The 16,877-nt window shown below is 43.6% G+C and overlaps 2 protein-coding genes across 2 annotated transcripts in view; both read left to right on the forward strand.

The window, feature by feature from the left end:
- Positions 1-55: 55 nt before the first annotated feature.
- On the forward strand, positions 56-10,214 carry LOC117456261 (gamma-aminobutyric acid receptor subunit alpha-5-like). Its single transcript, XM_034096074.2, has 5 exons — positions 56-158; positions 557-700; positions 7,938-8,090; positions 8,262-8,473; positions 9,863-10,214. Exons 1-5 carry the CDS (start codon positions 56-58, stop codon positions 10,151-10,153), a joined length of 903 nt encoding a protein of 300 aa, XP_033951965.1. The 3' UTR covers positions 10,154-10,214.
- A 4,785-nt stretch (positions 10,215-14,999) lies between these two features.
- The window catches only part of LOC117460360 (gamma-aminobutyric acid receptor subunit gamma-3-like), a 109,451-nt gene continuing 107,573 nt past the window's right edge, over positions 15,000-16,877 (forward strand). Inside the window, exons 1-2 of the mRNA XM_034101736.2 lie at positions 15,000-15,372; positions 15,659-15,813. Coding sequence (XP_033957627.1) covers positions 15,320-15,372; positions 15,659-15,813 — 208 coding nt within the window. The 5' untranslated portion in view covers positions 15,000-15,319. The remainder of the gene's footprint in view (positions 15,373-15,658; positions 15,814-16,877) is intronic.

Consider the following 16,877-nt stretch of genomic DNA (forward strand, 5'->3'; position numbering starts at 1 on the left):
GTGACAAAAATCAGAACAAACCAATGACCCAAAGTATCATCTGTTCTATTACGCTATGGCTGAATCTGCAGCGGAACAACAACAGACACAGAACAACAAACGTGCCGTGTCAGACCCAACAACAGTTGTGCTCAGCGGGCGGCCGACGGTAGATGGACGTGCGCTGTCTGAACGTGAATACATGAGGAAGCAGCTTCAGAGTTGCAGCTCTGCTTTTCATCAGCTTGTGATGCAACACTTTGCAGTTAATCTGACTCGGCCTGGTTCCTGCCGACAGGGGAGCTCACCTCTGACCCAGAAGTGTGGTTTAAACAAAAACACACACACACACACACACACACACACACACACATGGAGGCATGCAAACAACATTCAGTTTTTGGATTTAAGCCGTCGGTCTAATCAAAAAGTGCTAGAAAGACTCGCACACAGACGTCTGCATGTTACGTCAGAGATGACCGGGTTCAATCTGCATTTTGGACGTTTCCGTGTTACAAATGTTCAATTCTATTTCTTTAAGCTAACTTCATGTCTTTGGTCTCGTTCTGTCTCTCAGATGCCTATCCGGTGTCCGAGGTGGTCTACACGTGGACTAAGGGAGCGGCTTTGTCTGTGGTTGTAGCTGAAGACGGATCCAGACTCAACCAGTATCATCTCATCGGGCAAACCGCCGGCACAGAGAACATACACACAAGCAGAGGTGGGTGTGGGGGGGGTGTGTGTGTGTGTGTGTGTGTGATCCATCTGTGTAGCCAATACACACAAAGAGAAGGAACTGACATGGTTCTGTGATAGTAGTTAAACTCACAATATGTCATTTTCCTTCCACTAGAGGTCTCGCAAAACAAATGATGATGTGAAGCAGTGTGGGATCTTGGGAGTTGGTCATCGAGCTTCAAACCAAATCGATTTAAAACGATAAAAACACAGAAGAAACCGTTAAAATGTACTAATCAGTGTTTGCGCCGGACGTCCAACGACCAAAAATGTCCAATTTCTTCATTTTGTTGAAATATATAGTTACAAAACGACCAACATCCTAAAGTGTCTCCGTCAGTCAATCGAAACATAAGGACACCATTACGGGACACTAAATCAAACGGACCATTAATTTGATAAAAATATAATAAAACAAATCTTAAATATTTGCATAAATGTTACATATTATATGTTTAAGCTATACAGTTAAAGGATAGATCAAAGTATCCCAAAAGATGGACATGGTTTAATCAAAGAGAAAGAAATGGGTAACAAGACTTCATGTAGTATACTTTATATACTTTATATATTACATCAGTAGTAGTTTTTATTATATGGAATAAAGTTTCAGGCTGACTAATATTATATCCTGGGTTCATTTGATTACCTACGCCAAGGGGCGGTTATGTTTTCATCTCGCTCGGCTCGTGTCTGTGAGACGGGTTAAATAAACACTACTTGCCCACATAGAGCTCCTTTGCTGCATCCCGTCTGTGGGACAAATGATTTAGCCTTTTGTAAAGATGAAACTTATAGATATTTAGAGTTTATTTTTGTACATGTTACATTTTTTATTATATCTTCAAGTAGAACAAATCAGGGGTGTCAAACTCAAGGCCCGGGGGCCAAATCCGGCCCGCGACTTCATTTTCTGTGGCCCCGCAAGAGCTTGCAAAGAATACGATACGTTTATTATACGGTTACATGCCACTTTACAGAAGCAGGTTGCCCATAAACTACATGTCCCCAGTGTGCGAAAAAGTACACGTCCCACAGTCCGGGACGTGTTATTTACAATATCGGACAAGTAGATCTTTCAATTGACTTGTCCGGCGGACAAGTGACGTTTTTCGCCCTGATTTATTGACAAATTATTGATACATTCAGTTTACAAAAGGCAGAACTCATTCGCAAATTGTACGTGTCCGCCATTGTTCGTTTAGAAATGTTAGTTTCGGTTCTGCTTGTCGATTCCTAAGGAAATGCATCTCGCCGCTTTCTGTACTGATGGGGCGGAGCGAGAGCGGAGCGGGAAGTGTAGCACAGTGGCAGGTTGGGAAGCAAAACTCGGTTCCGAGTAGGAACAAATAAAAATTGTCCGCTATCGGGATTAATAAGAGTTGTGAGGACAGGAGGCGAGGCCGAGCCCCGAGCTGCAGCTCTCTCTATGCTCCGTATCAGCCTCTCTCTCTCTCTCTCTCTCTCTCTCTCTCTCTCTCTCTCTCTCTCTCTCTCTCTCTCTCTCTCCACACAGCAGATCCGCTGCCCGTTTAACAGCCTCATCTTTGTCAAACTTTCTTATGTTCTTTCTCTAACACGTAATGAAGGTTATTAAGTGTTTTAGCTCCTGTGTTGTTAATATTGACCGCCATTTCCTTTATGGAGTGAAGCAGCCTCCCTGTCTGTGTCCTCGCGCTGTCCTCACATCCCCGGACCCCCAGACTCGGAGGAGCACAGGGATGTCAGTAGTGTTTATGAAGCAGGGTATAGAAAGTACATTATTGAAATGAAAATACTATTTATTTACTTTTACAGCTGGGCAGCTGCAGCATGTGTATTGCAGGGCGTGTGTAAGCGTGCACGCGTCTTTGAGTTGTAGAAAAGCGCTAGGCCTATAGGCTATAAATATAATGTATTATTATTATTAGGTTATGTCCTATGTGTTGGACATGTGTGGTTGGACTCTGTCTCAGAGGCAGGTTGCAGTGTAACATCAGAGGACACTGGGTCAATTGTACGTTCTCAAACTGCACCACTTAGAACTAACTAAACAATGCAGAGATCATTTTTATATAATTGTATTCAATAACCGTAAGAAATTAAACAGTATGAAGTGATTTGTAAATAGGAATACAGATTTGACTTAATGTTTTCAGAAATATATTTGTCTCCCAGTTTGACTTATGTTTACCCTCTCAAAGAACCGGAATCGAGAACCTAAAATAACCGGAATCGAAAAGCAGAACCGGAATCGTTAACATCCAAACGATACCCAACCCTATGTGTAATGCAGTAACATCTTACCGCTCACTTACGTTAGCGGTGTCGTAAAAACCGTGGGAAAATGTTAAATACGATGACGAAGAAGAAGATTCCAGTGGCCCCAATTTTTGTCCATTCTGGACAAGTGAAAAATGTATTCGGACAAGTAAATTGCCAAACTCACTTGTCCATGGACAAGTACTCTCTAAAAACTTTTTCTCACACTGGTCCCACAATGCATCTTGTTTTGTGACATGCAGGCTGAAGAGACTTGCAATTATTTGCCCTGGACTTCTGCTTTCAGACGTAGTTCATTAATACGCTATTATCCTATCCGATAATAATCCAATTCAGAGGCAATCAATTATTTTATATATTATATATTTATATAGTTACAACCGACCATTTGAGTGCGACCTTAATGCGAATGTGGCCCGCGATGACATTGAGTTTGACACCCCTGAAGTAGATAGTCATAACAATGGGTAATAAATACATCAAATAGAAAACAGCTGGTCTGCCTTTATAAAACGAGTTAGTGTGTTGTAGTGTGTACAATTAGCATACATTATTTCACATGCATTCCTCCTGAATAATTAAAGTAGACGATGCTGCTACAGAGTTGGACACAAAACGATGGGAAGTGCATTTCTGAGCAATGGGAGTTGTGACATTAAAACCGTCAGAGCATCGTTTTTGTTGTGAACTTGTGACGTTTTTTAAGTTTCTTTTACATACTCAGGGGTTTCACGTACCGTGGATTGACTGCCACCATCAAGGGAAACCAAGTCAAACAGCAATGAGAGGGACATTATATTCTGGGTTTGAATTGATTTGATTGGACATTTAACTTTCCAAACGCATCTTAAACCAGATCCATAATTTGTCCCTGCCATACTGTACGTGATGCATGATAAGTGTAAAACCCAGAATAACGTGATGTAACTAATTCTAGATTAGAAAAAGATAAACGCTGCGAGGGGGAGATGGCCGTGCGAGGCCCAGAGTAAATGTGGGAAACATTATCAGGAGATCAGAGTCAATGAGTGGAGGCTAGTGGAGGAGAGTAGCCTATCCCTCACACAACCAGCTGTCTGCAGGCCCGGGCAGCCCTGTCAAACAACACTTATCCCTGCATGAGCCCGAGCACACACACACACACACACACACACACACACACACACACACACACACACACACACACACACACACACACACACACACACACACACACACACACACACACAGAGCTAGAGAGAGACCTGAGAGCAGGGTTAATCCCCCCATCCAACCACCCATCAGCTTTTGCATAAGAAGATGACATCACAGATCAGTGAGGGATTGGTTGGCTGTCGCTGAGTGTATCTGTGTGTTAGTGCTCGTGTACATTTATCCTCACGGGCTCCGAATGACCCGGCAATAATGGTAACCAAAAAAATCCTAAAGGTCGGGGACATGTTCACGACTTCTAATGTCGGTCTATCTGGGTTTGGATCGAGTTAAAAAACGAGAAATAAGTTACATTTCAGTGGACTTATCATGTAAGCTAGGGCCGCACAAAGACAGGAACATAAACCCGTGTGTGTATGTTGGGATTGGACGGCCTCGCTCTGACGCTTGAGTAAAGGAGGGGGGGGGTGAGTGGGGGTTGGGGCGTTGAAAGGCATCTGCTTAATACTCTTATGTAAAACGGAACTGTAATACACTTCCCTCCAGTCTCCAGTAGAATCATTATTAAAAGTGTGGATTTCCCCTGGCTTTTTTATTTATTGTGAAACCTGCTTTTGCTTTTAAGCAAAGGGTTAACGGGTTCGCTGTCCGCATGGACGCAGCGCTGAAATGTGGATAAGTGAGTTAGAAGATAGAATAAAAGGCCGCTTATCTGGCTAGCAAAAGTGTTATCATACATTAAATTAACAACACTAGAGAATACCGTAATATCTTTGCGCGCACATGTATAAAAGTCAAAGATAAATAGACGAAAATACTGAATCAGATCTGACTTGTGTGCAATAATATATATGTATAATATACTTTAGATTCAAGCTGCACTTTTCTGTAAACAAACCAACCTATTCATTTAAACATGCATTGTACCCCGAAATGCACTGTGTGTGTACTTGAGGCCTCCATGAAGCACGTATGCAATTCTCACTATATTTTAAATCACGCTAGCCATGTTTTGTCGTCAAAAGTTGCCAATTCTTAAGCATAAGTTGACCAGTTCTGGCCTCCAGTGACATCGTTTAAAGCCACCAACTGCTACTTCCTGTGATGAAGCAACGATTTAGGATAAACAACATGTCTTCATTGAAAAGTCCTTTAGTCTTTCTGTAGAAAAGCACCTCTTACTTCCACATGTACTCAATAGTCCAGATCCTTCTACAGGCATGTATACAGCTTACAGTTAACTTTACAGTCTGTCTCTGCCCCTAAATAATCACACCGCCGTCTGGCGTTCTGATCATTACAAGAGATGCGAAACATTATCTGTGAATTCCTTTCAGCCGAAGGACCGAAGGCGGTAAATCATCATCCATGTCTGGAGAGCGTCCAAATCAGAGGGGGGGGTGCTGATTGGCTCAGGGGTCGCGTTCAGACCAGTTGGTTCATTTACTTTCTCTGTGCGTTTCACTCTCTTGCTCAGAACTTCCACAGAGCAAATGTGACGCTCTTAGCAACATGCTAACATAATAAACCCAGCTTGGATTCACCTGACGAGTGTTACTGGAGGTGGAAATCACAGCTGGCATGTGTTCACACATCTGAAGCTATTTTTGCAACTTTAGCTTCTTACCGTTTTGTGTACCTGCTACCTGACGTTCTTATGCATTTCCAAGAAGGTCTGGCAACGGTCATTAAACGTCTCGAATGCTGCCGTCTGTCGCTCTGATTAAAGTCACGTGGAGTTAACTATTGTTCCCTCGCCTGATTAAATAAGTCTGGAAGCCCCCCTGCTGGTAATGTAGTCTCGACAAAGTAATGAAGCGCTTGTAAACCTGACATTCAAAACAGGCAGTCAGTTAAAGCTCGCCTGGCCTTCCTCGGTGCTCCTCTGCTCGCTCTGACGGCAAGGCCTTAATAAGATAGTCTGGTTAGTTATTCCTGGATAATAAACGTACATCTCGAGACCTTCGTGCATAGCTCAACATATTGTTTGGATGTGCAGTTTAGAGCCTTTAATTAGCACTGTCCCGTTTGAGGACATGAAGAGATTACCACGCAGGTTTCTCTTTGAAGACATCTTTGGGGATATGACTTCTGCTCTCTCACACACCAATATCCTCCTTAAAATAACTCCAAAGTGGATAAGACGTGCCATAGTGCGGTTTGTCGGGGCTTTAAAGAGTATATGCTGTGGATTATTTTAGCTCATTTCCTAGAGGATTATCGCTACAGTAGTTTGGACCTCTCGGGTTTACCCTTCAGGGCAAAATGCCGCTCTGAAAGACTCACCAGTTGACCAGCATGGCAGCATCGTTCCCCGCGATGAAAGGAAGTTCCCCTCGGACGTGTGGAAATACAAATCCTTGGGAGAAAAGCAGTAAGATCCACCAGAGGAACATGTTCCTCCTCATTCCTCTGCCCCCAGTCCTGTCGGGATCCATGCATCAAGGGCGAAGGTGACCCTGGGGTGTCCCAGGTCGGCAGCGCCTGGACGTGTCTGGATGCTTCCGGCGATAGGAGAGGTTGACACTGTGATCCAGACGGCCTGGAGTCATGAGGGCGTCAGAGGGCCCAGGTGATGGGGTCCACTCAGAACTACCGGTGTGTGGGACCTCCGGACTGCGGCATGGCTGGGATAAGCTTTGCAGATATTTACCTCTCCTTTTAGTTTAAGCCTCGGTGCATTTTCTGAGTTCTTCTACCCCCATCAAGGACGCTTCACCATTATTCCACAGACAGCTGTCAAACAACAACAAGTATTTAAATAAAATGTCCACACTCGGCTAGCCCCCCTCCATCCCACCAGTGATTAGCAGCGGCGAGTATCCCTCTCCGTGGCTCTCAGTTTGTGTGTGTGTGTGTGTGCGTGTTGCTGCCGGGATTGGGAGGGTGTGGCTAAGGGCTCTATGAGGATCCCGGGACAGGAAGCCTCACCCCTCCTCCCCCCCCCCCTCTCTCTTTCTCTCACTGATGGCAGGATGCAGATTGTAACCAGGGATTAGGGAGGTTCAAAAATCCGATTTTGTCTGGAGAAAGCCGTGTGTGTGTGTGTGTGTGTGTGTGTGTGTGTGTGTGTGTGTGTGTGTGTGTGTGTGTGTGTGTGTGTGTGTGTGTGTGTGTGTGTGTGTGTGTGTGTGTGTGTGTGTGTGTGTGTGTGTGTGTGTGTGTGTGTGGGTGTGTGGCCTGTGTACAGAGTGTGTGGAATATAGTCGTTGGGTTTTTTCATAGTTCAGCAGCGCCTGCTGGCGAGAGGATTTTTTTTTTTTAAAGCCTCAAATGCAATCTTCACTTGTTTAACTGAATATTGTCCTCCCTCCCTCCCTCTCTCGCCTCTCTTTCTATCTCTCTACACTTTCTCTGGATTCACCTCCATTGTCAAATCCCGAACATTAACTGAATAATAATCTACTGTCAAGTCCTCGCAATAATTAACGTATTTCTTTCGTGCAATAATGGATTTGAAGCCTGAATATGAAATGTTCTCTTTCACCCATCTTTTATTCACGTTACCACCTCCGCACGGTTCCCTATTCTCGCCGTTTGCAGCAATTATTACAGAATGAAACCGCAGGCAGGGGGAGGGACACATAGTTGGGCGATAACATGTTATGGCCACTTTTAAAGCGGTCAAATGTGTGTTCATAAAAGGAAATGTAGCCTGTAATGATCTGTGTGGTAACCTGCCACCTGTGGTGCTGGAAGGAGGTCAAAGCACATATTAATAATTCCTCAAACAACATTGACCCTGCCATCTTGTTTATTGTCCCCATCTAACCTCATGTATTTGTTATGTCCTCGCCTCCCCTCAGGACAGTACACCGTGATGATGGTCCACTTCTTCCTGAAGAGGAAAATTGGATATTTTGTCATCCAGACGTACATGCCGTGTTTCATGACCGTGATCCTGTCCCAGGTGTCTTTCTGGCTCAACAGAGAATCCGTTCCTGCCAGGACGGTCTTCGGTGAGTGACTGATGTCCTCATTTGTTTGGTAACGTTTAATGCGTCCCTGATATATCCACACGAGGGAGGGTAATTGTCCGCCACTGAGCAGCAGCAGTTACGAGTTATTAAAGCGCCCGCCTCTGAGTGAAACTGAATATTAAACCTGTCATTGCTTGTGTTTGCACCCAGGGGTGACCACAGTGCTGACGATGACCACCCTCAGCATCAGCGCCAGGAACTCTCTCCCTAAAGTCGCCTACGCCACCGCCATGGACTGGTTCATCGCCGTGTGCTACGCCTTCGTCTTCTCCGCCCTCATCGAGTTCGCCACGGTCAACTACTTCACCAAGAGGAGCTGGGCCTGGGACGGCAAGAAGGCTCTGGAAGCTCAGCACCCGAAGGTACGGCTTCAGGGTGCACGTGAGATATGTAGGTGCAAAGGGCCATCGAAAGCCTTCAGAAGTCACCTTCATACTTAGTGTCTAATTAGGCTTTCTCTATACATGTTCTTAAGCATAAACATTCCTTACAGCCCTTTTAATATTCAACTATAATTAGGGATGTCCCGATCACTTTTTTTTGCTCCCGATCCGATTCCGATCATTTGATTTTGACAATCTGCCGATACCGATTTTTCCCGATCCGATCTTTATGCATTAAGAGAAAAAAAAGCGATGAATTCAGCTATCTTGGCTGTTGTTGTTTTGGCCTTTTCTCTGTTCTGGGGCAGTTTCTCTTTCCTTTTGAAAGTCTCTGAAAGTGTCGGTTGCTTCAGTGCCGTTCCCCGAGTGGCCGCTGTGTACTCGCCGTGTTGTTGTTGGTGTTTGTTTCTCAGGTGGCGTATTAGATTGGTCGTGTTGAACGTAGCTCTGTTCTTTCCACCACGCGGAACCTCCTTCTTGCAAACATTGCATCTGGCTGTTACACTGCCTTCGCTTTCAATTTTATAATACTTCCAAACTCCTGACATTTTCTCTGTCCCGACTCCCGAGTCACCAGCTGGACGTAGCCTCTCGTTAGCTTGCTGCTGCTATTAGACACTGCGCCCACTCTGTTGCCAGCTTTCAGAGGAATAAGCAACCAGGTCTGAAAACAAGCCCAAAGAAAGCAACACATACATGATGTTGTGTAATTTTAAACCAAAGCTAAGGCCTCAGGATGACTTTAAGACGTGAACATGGTCATTTTTGTTTTGTAACATTAAATAAAAATAAAAAAAATTATTAAAAAAAAAAAAAATTCCGATCCCCGATTTTTTTCTCCCAATTCCGATCTTTTGAAAATCACGTGATCGGCTCCGATCCCCGATCACGTGATCGGATCGGGACATCTCTAACTATAATATGTCTTCATAGGTAGAACTCATGCTACGCTGTTCTGTTAATAAAAGCAGAGAGGCTGTCATTAAACATAAACCTGCAATCAGTTTGAATCAAAATGAGACGGCTACCTGGGTGAAGTTCAATCACCAGCACCCCCGCTTCTAACCCAAAGGTTTCCCGTGTGTGAAATCACGACAGACAGAATGAAACACACGATTATCCCACCACTGTGTTAATCCACCCCTCCCTGAAGTGACTGTTATGTTGGCTATATTCAGTGTTGTGCTTTTATTTATGTCATGTGTGCAAATGTTCAAATGTGTCTATTGATTGTGTATATATAGGATATACATATGTATTTGTTTTTGTATTCGGGATGGTGGGACACGGTACTTCGATCTCTCTGTCCACACAAAGTGAAAGATTGACAATAAAGTTGACGTTGACTTGTGTCTTGTCCCGCTGCAGAAACGAGACCCGATGGTCCTCTCCAAGAAGCCCAATAACATCTGCTCAGCGGGGGTCAACTACACCCCTAACCTCACCAAGGACGTGTCCATCTCCACCATCTCCAACACCACGTCGGTGCAGCTCCGCGCCTCCGAGATCAAGATGGTGGACCCCAAGAAGACGTACAACAGCGTGAGCAAGATCGACAAGATGTCTCGGATAGTGTTTCCCGTCCTCTTCGGAACCTTCAACCTGGTGTACTGGGCCACGTACCTCAACAGGGAGTCGGTGACAGACACGTCAACGTAGTGTGTGTGTGTGTGTGTGTGTGTGTGTGTGTGTGTGTGTGTGTGTGTGTGTGTGTGTGTGTGTGTGTGTGTGTGTGTGTGTGTGTGTGTGTGTGTGTGTGTGTGTGTGTGTGTGTGTGTGTGTGTGTGTGTGTGTGTGTGTGTGTGTGTGTGTGTGTGTGTGTGTGTGTGTGATTACGTTTGAGAGTGGGTGGACTACAAAAAAAAGGAGACAAAAGTAATAGAATAAAAAACAAATGTGTGCGCTTGAAGAACAAAAACTATACTCGACTATCTTATCCAATCACTCCGATTGGACGCAAGGCTGCAACTGAATCCCTTTCGGTGTTCTCTTATTTCATGGCCTAAAAAAAACTGCTTGATCACAAAGAAACTGCTCCTAAGACTTCGAGAGAGACTGCCTCGCTTCTCTTTGCATGCCGCTCAAAAGGAAACCATGGACTCGTCTTTGTCTCGAATACCGACCATGTCAATCACCGCTCGAAGGACTCTTCGTGGAGGTTTGAAAGGAAACTAACGCAGCAGTTTTTCAACATATTCTGACTGCGGAGCTTGAAATGCGTTGGAGAAGAAAACCCCATTCATTTGAATCTGAGCAGCTCTTGAGATGAAGCTGCCGGTGCATTAATAATTTAGTTTGAAGTCTCTTTTTTTCTTTACAAACCTTTGACATGTTTTCTCCTATTGCAGTAGGTGTGTGTCTTTGGAGATCTTTACTTAAGATGCAAAGCCTCCTGCTGCAGGTCTGCTTTCCTGAAAGAGTTGGCAGCTGGAGTCCCAGTGGGAAAAAAACGGAGAAAGAACCGAATGCTACCTGAAGGCGATAAAAAAGTATTTGAAATATAACATCGCAGGGGTTTTTAAATGACTTCTTCGTTCATAAATCATTTTGCAGGGCCGCGCGCCAACGAGAGTTTAAGAGAAACTTCTTTGGCCCACTTCCTGTGGACGGTGTGTTCAGGACACATTTAGGATTGGATATTTGTGCTTTAACTGAGTTCTGAGCGTGGGTCACTCAGCTAGGAAACTAATATTCACAGTTGAGAGACCAGTGCTCGAAACGCAGAGTGTGTCGCATTCAAATCAGCCGAGGGACAGTTTGGAGACTCGTTTAGTGAGATGACCTGGATGCAACTTATTTAGGCGTGCATCTGGCTGAGTCTAGTTTCCACTTCGCACAGAGCAAACTTATAGTGAGTTTTCAATATGAGGTGTACAAATAATACATTACAAATACAGATATAAGTATCTCGTACAACCACACTTCAAAATATCCGAACTATCCCTTTAAGAAGGACACGATTTCTGGGTAAATCGAGCTAAAAATACACAAACAATTCACATTTAGCTGGACCTCCATGTGTGGTAGAAAAATAACATTGATGGAGTATCATCATCATACAAAGTTATGCTTTCTACCGCTCACATAGAAAACACAACGATTTGCTAAACTTTGCAGCTACGATATCTGAGTTTCTTGTATTTTCTCTGCATAGATTTGAAGCCTTTTTTGCTGATTTAAAAAAAGGGTGTGACCATGCTTCGAACGACAGGATGTGGGGGATTTCATCTGAGGGAATCATGTAAATAAACCTTTAATTTCCCACTTTGCTTTGATGCAAAAATGACAATGTTAGATTCTTGAGTTTTAGGCCTTTGCAAGAAAAAAAAAATTCTGAAGTTGCTTCCGTGGGATACCTTTCTTAATGTTGGCGTGTCTGAAATTGTTTTCTTCTTGTTGCTTGTAGAGGAGCTCACATCTGTTCCAACTCTGCTTTTGTCTACATTTAAAGGAAGCACACTTTACGGCATTTTGGCTCGAGCCCACCATAGCGCATCCTGTTTGTGCGTCTTGTTGGACTATGGTGAGACAAACTCAGGAACAAAAGGACCGTTGCTCCGTGAAGAAGACTTGCCTCAGAGTCTTAAATCTCGTGGATTTTAAACCGTGGAAACCCGTCAATGGCTTGGGTAAAAAAAAAAAAAAAAAACAGCTGCTACTGTACCTGCGTCGCTTTGTGAAATTGGGACCTACAGTTTTTATCTTCATTCGCTTTTTTGTCTTTACTTTGTGCGGCATATTTCCTGTCGTGTTTGTGTGCTGGTTTGTGTTGAATCTCATGTAAATCTAAAGGTGTTGCTGTGTGCCCGATGCTCAGTGGGTGGCTTCGGTTCAGCAGCGGTGTAAAAGAAAGTCTAGTACACATCTATACTTCTCTAACTCCTCTTCTTAAACATTATCAAGTGGCTATCGTCCCCTTTGTGTCTGAAGCTTCGTTTTGTCCGAGGTGAACTCCTCTACAGCTGCTGGATCCCAGCTGGCTAAGCCTTAGTAGGAGTTATATTACCAAAGGAAATGAGATGTAATAAGCATTTTGGTCCCTAATCATGTAAGTGTCTTTAGGCAATATTGGTCTGTCCAACACTCAAACATTCCCATCAGCCTTAGCTGTACTTCCTGTGCCAACTGATTGTCCATTAGCTAATGTTAGCATGCTTAGACACACAGCAAAAAAGGTACATTTACCTGCTTAGCGTAAGTGTGTTAGCATTATTATTGTTACATTTTTGCTGCTTTCAAATGTCTAACGTGCAATGTTGGAGGCAATAGTTTTTAGTTGAATTATAAGTTAATATAATATATTTTGAGTCATAAAAGCCAATATCTTGTTGTTGAGATTCGTAAAAGCCTCATCTTCTTTCTTTTTGAGTCCTTTTCATGTCCTGCATTGTCACCTGCTCGCTAGTTTGCTAAATTGTGAACCTCAGTGGCTTCTAGACGCAGACCGTTTTGTTAATCTTCCTCCTTTTAATGACAACATATTGTGTACAAACTCCCTTAAGACTTCCATCTGAAGGCAGCATTGTTAGCTACAGAGAGCACATGGTAGCATGGCCTTCAACTAAACAGCCTGACCCACCGACAACAGCTGAATTCCTCCCTTTTATACCAAACGTTAAGGTTATTTTCATAAATAGCCCGCTGTCTGTCCATGAACACACCATTGAAGAAATGCCCCCATTCGTCCATCCATTAAACTTCTCTTCTCTATTGCCGCCAAGACACGATTGCCCGCCCGCCCGCCCCGCCTTCCTTCAGCCACTGTGACAGACTCATCTGCCATACATCTGTTAGAAAAGGGATTTAGTTCCGCTTAAGTTACTTTCGCCCGTTCAGGGGGCCCCTTACAGCAAAGCGCTTCACTCCAATTTAAGCCCCAGCCGATGACAAATGCTTGTTTTTCTCTCCGCAGTGTCTGGACAGCTGTGGCTGGTGCGTGTTCGGGACACATTTAGGATTGATTATGTGTACTTTATCCAAAGCTAGCTCATGGGCAGTGAAGCAGACTGAAGTTTTGAACTTGGGTCTCTCGCCACAGTCATTATTCTTAAAGACTTCCTGTCTGTCCCAGGACGCATGCATGAAGTTCCTCTTTGCTTTTGAGCATCGACAACCATCTTTTATTTCTTGTTTTCGGAGCAGGCATTAAACTGAGATATGTGTTTAATTTTGATTTGCAAAAATGCAGCAAAGCCATTGTAGCTATGGGCTTAACAGAGTATTTGTGTTACTAATTCTTTGTTTATGTACTGTATTTGTTTTATGTATTATACTTAAAATGGTGGAATAAAAAGGATGAGCAAAGATGGCTTTGATTATTAAGCGCGGGGCATATAGACGTTTCAATCCTGATTATAGCTGCACTTATGCATCTTAGCTGATCCCCTGTTGATGTCCAACTGCTTTATGAACATATAGCTGGATGCACCAATCCCAATCACCACACATCTGTCTCTACTTTTATAAAACTAAAAAAGACAACTTTAGTGGTAGCGCTGCCAATCCCTTCTTCTCATTTCAGTTTCTAAAGCGCTGGTTATTTTCGTCACTGTTTGATGAACAACAACTGACCAACTTTTTATAGATGCAAGTGTTTTACTTCTTAGATTAAAGTAAGACACAAAGACGGTAGACATCTTGTCATGTATTATAGTTTCTTTTTGAGGTAATATGGAGTTGATAACGGCAGTGTTTGGAAGAACATTTACAATAAGTACTGCATTAATGTACATGAGGTACATGCACTGTATTAAAGTTGTAAAAGTATCCAATATTTTACAAAATAACGCAAACTAAATGCTTCTCCTTCCCTATATATGTTGAAAAGCAATGTTTGACCTAGAATAATGACAAGTTGTGGGTTATTTGTGCAGGTCAGGAGGGTCTCCCACCGGGTGCAATGTAAATATAATCCCCCCTGCCTGTTTACATCTCTTCTTTTCCTCCGCCAGGTGGCAGTGAAGCCTCTCTTTGTGTTTCAGACGCTTCTCAACTTCTGCAGGCTGAACGCTGAGATGTCCTATGAGTTGTGCGTCTATTCAGAACATCCAGAAATGTTTATTGTGAGTGCGGGGGAGGGCGTGCTGCGCCTCTGCTCTATGTAAACAGACCCACAGATGCCAACATCAATATCAACAAAACAAGTGCACGGTCACTGAAACTCGAATCCTCCTGGGTATTTTTGGATGACTTAATGCTCCTATTTTTGTCATCATGGTGCAGAATAGCCTACTTTAACATCGAAGTATTTATAATATTTGAATGTATATATAATGTACATTCGGGATTTCAGCACCGTATACTTAATTAAATACAATCATTCCAAAACACATTGATATTTATGTGCAGAAATGACATATTTTGAAAATGACGCAGCTTCAAAAAATAAATAAAAATTGCTTTTCAATTCTCATAATGCAATTGTGGCCCAGGTGTATGCACGGGTATGAGTCACACAGATCCCTCCCCCCCAGCAGCTTCAGACACCATCACCCAGACTCTGGAGCCCACAGAGGGAGGAGGGCGCTGCTGGATCCCGTCCATTCCGCTCCTCCGCTGGACTGATCAGATTGATTGATCGGCGGGCGCGTCCCGGAGGAAACCCTGCGCGCGGAGGATTTGGAGGGCTGGAGAGAGGGTTAGGGGGGGGAAGAGACAGCTGTGTGGTCGTAGATGACACGCAGGAGAAAGTGTGTGGGCGGGTGAGGAAGTTCAGAGCACGGATTGATGGTCACACACCTACTGTACGGGCACAGCAGCAGCAGCAGCGCCGGGATCTCCGTCCACCCGTTTCTGTGTTAGAGGGGATCCGCGCCTGGGAGGAAAATGACAATCAAGTTTGGGCTCATCCTCTTCATACTTGTCGCTCAGGGTGCTCGGTGAGTCGGATTTTACATGTGCATGATCAACAGGGAGCTTTAAAAGTTCATGGCATGATGGCAATTACGCATTTCTCACTGTGAATGAGTGCGTAATCATATTTGATTCTAAGGGCTTTCCCCGCACACGCGCACCGCTGTGCCCCACATACACAGTCTGATTCATTTTAAACTCAAATTAAAGGCAATGTTCATCATTAATGCTGCGACAAAGTTTTGTTTTAGTGACATAATGTATAGGTTACTAAACGACCCCCACCAACACCTTGTTTTTCACCCCCTTTAGTTGTGATCTACTGGAATATGGCGACGACGATGAAGATCCTAACGATACCACTGTCACTCAAATGCTGGCGCCCAGGTCGCACCAGGAGGATGCCACACTTATTCTCAACAATTTGCTCAAGGATTATGACAAGACGCTGCGGCCGGATATTGGAGGTGAGGCTGGATGTCATTACAGACTTTAAAGCTCGTGGGAAAAGGATTTAAGGAAACTTCAGTGTGAGGGGCGCTGTTCAACCAGCTGGTTGTTATTGGCTGGGAGCTGTCTATGGTGCTGAAACCAGTGACGTTGCAACACTGGTTAGGGGTCTGTCCCCATTTAAAGGCTGTTCAAAGTCTCTTATGTTGCTTGTTCTAGATCTTCATTGAAGCTTTAAGTGGAATATATATACCCAAGGCTTCATACGGCTGTATCATACCATCAAATGGGGATTTTCTGTTGTCTTGTTCATCATTTTATGCACATTTTCTTCAAACACGGGCGGCCATATTTGGTATGTTTGGACACTTTGGGATGTCGACTTGGATTTAGAAGTTCTGTACGTTTTTCGGCAATGATTGCTTGCACAGCATGAGTTTGTATTGATGACCCCAGGCAATCAGTTTGTTGGCAGGTGGTGTCAGTTTGGGATTATACAGAAACTATGACTAATATTTTAAGTATCAAATCATCTGTTGATTATTTTCTTGATTTTCTTTGTAAAAAATATGTTTTCCAAATTCCAAGGACAAACATAGGCTTAGGTAAAATCCTCACATTAAAGAAATGGACCTAAGCTGGCAGGAAACAGGTTCAAAAGGTTACATACATACTACTCAACAAATCAGTATCAATTGAAGTCCTTGGAGAATAAGTTGGACATTTAAAACCCTCTCCAGACTTTGTTGATATGCTTGTTTACCTCGAGTCCTGAACTGAGAGTGACCTGTTGGATCTGTCGGACATCATCGAGTCAAAGATACATGGAGACTCCAAATGTGAATCACTGCCTAATTAGGTATTAAAATGTGTCTAAATTCAAAAGTGAATGAATCAGGGCGAGGGAAACGGGGTATAAATGATCCTGCAGAAGAATTTTGAACAGAAGAATTACAATGCATTGAAACAGCCAATCAAAACAGACAAAATGGTGGACATGTTGAACAAGCTGTTGCAGAGATAACAGGGGATGCATTTTGGCAATTTTCTGCCCGATTGACTGACTTGAGTAAACTGACTT

The sequence above is a fragment of the Pseudochaenichthys georgianus genome, chromosome 2 (genome assembly GCF_902827115.2).
Source record: "Pseudochaenichthys georgianus chromosome 2, fPseGeo1.2, whole genome shotgun sequence".
In the NCBI taxonomy this organism is placed as follows: domain Eukaryota; kingdom Metazoa; phylum Chordata; class Actinopteri; order Perciformes; family Channichthyidae; genus Pseudochaenichthys; species Pseudochaenichthys georgianus.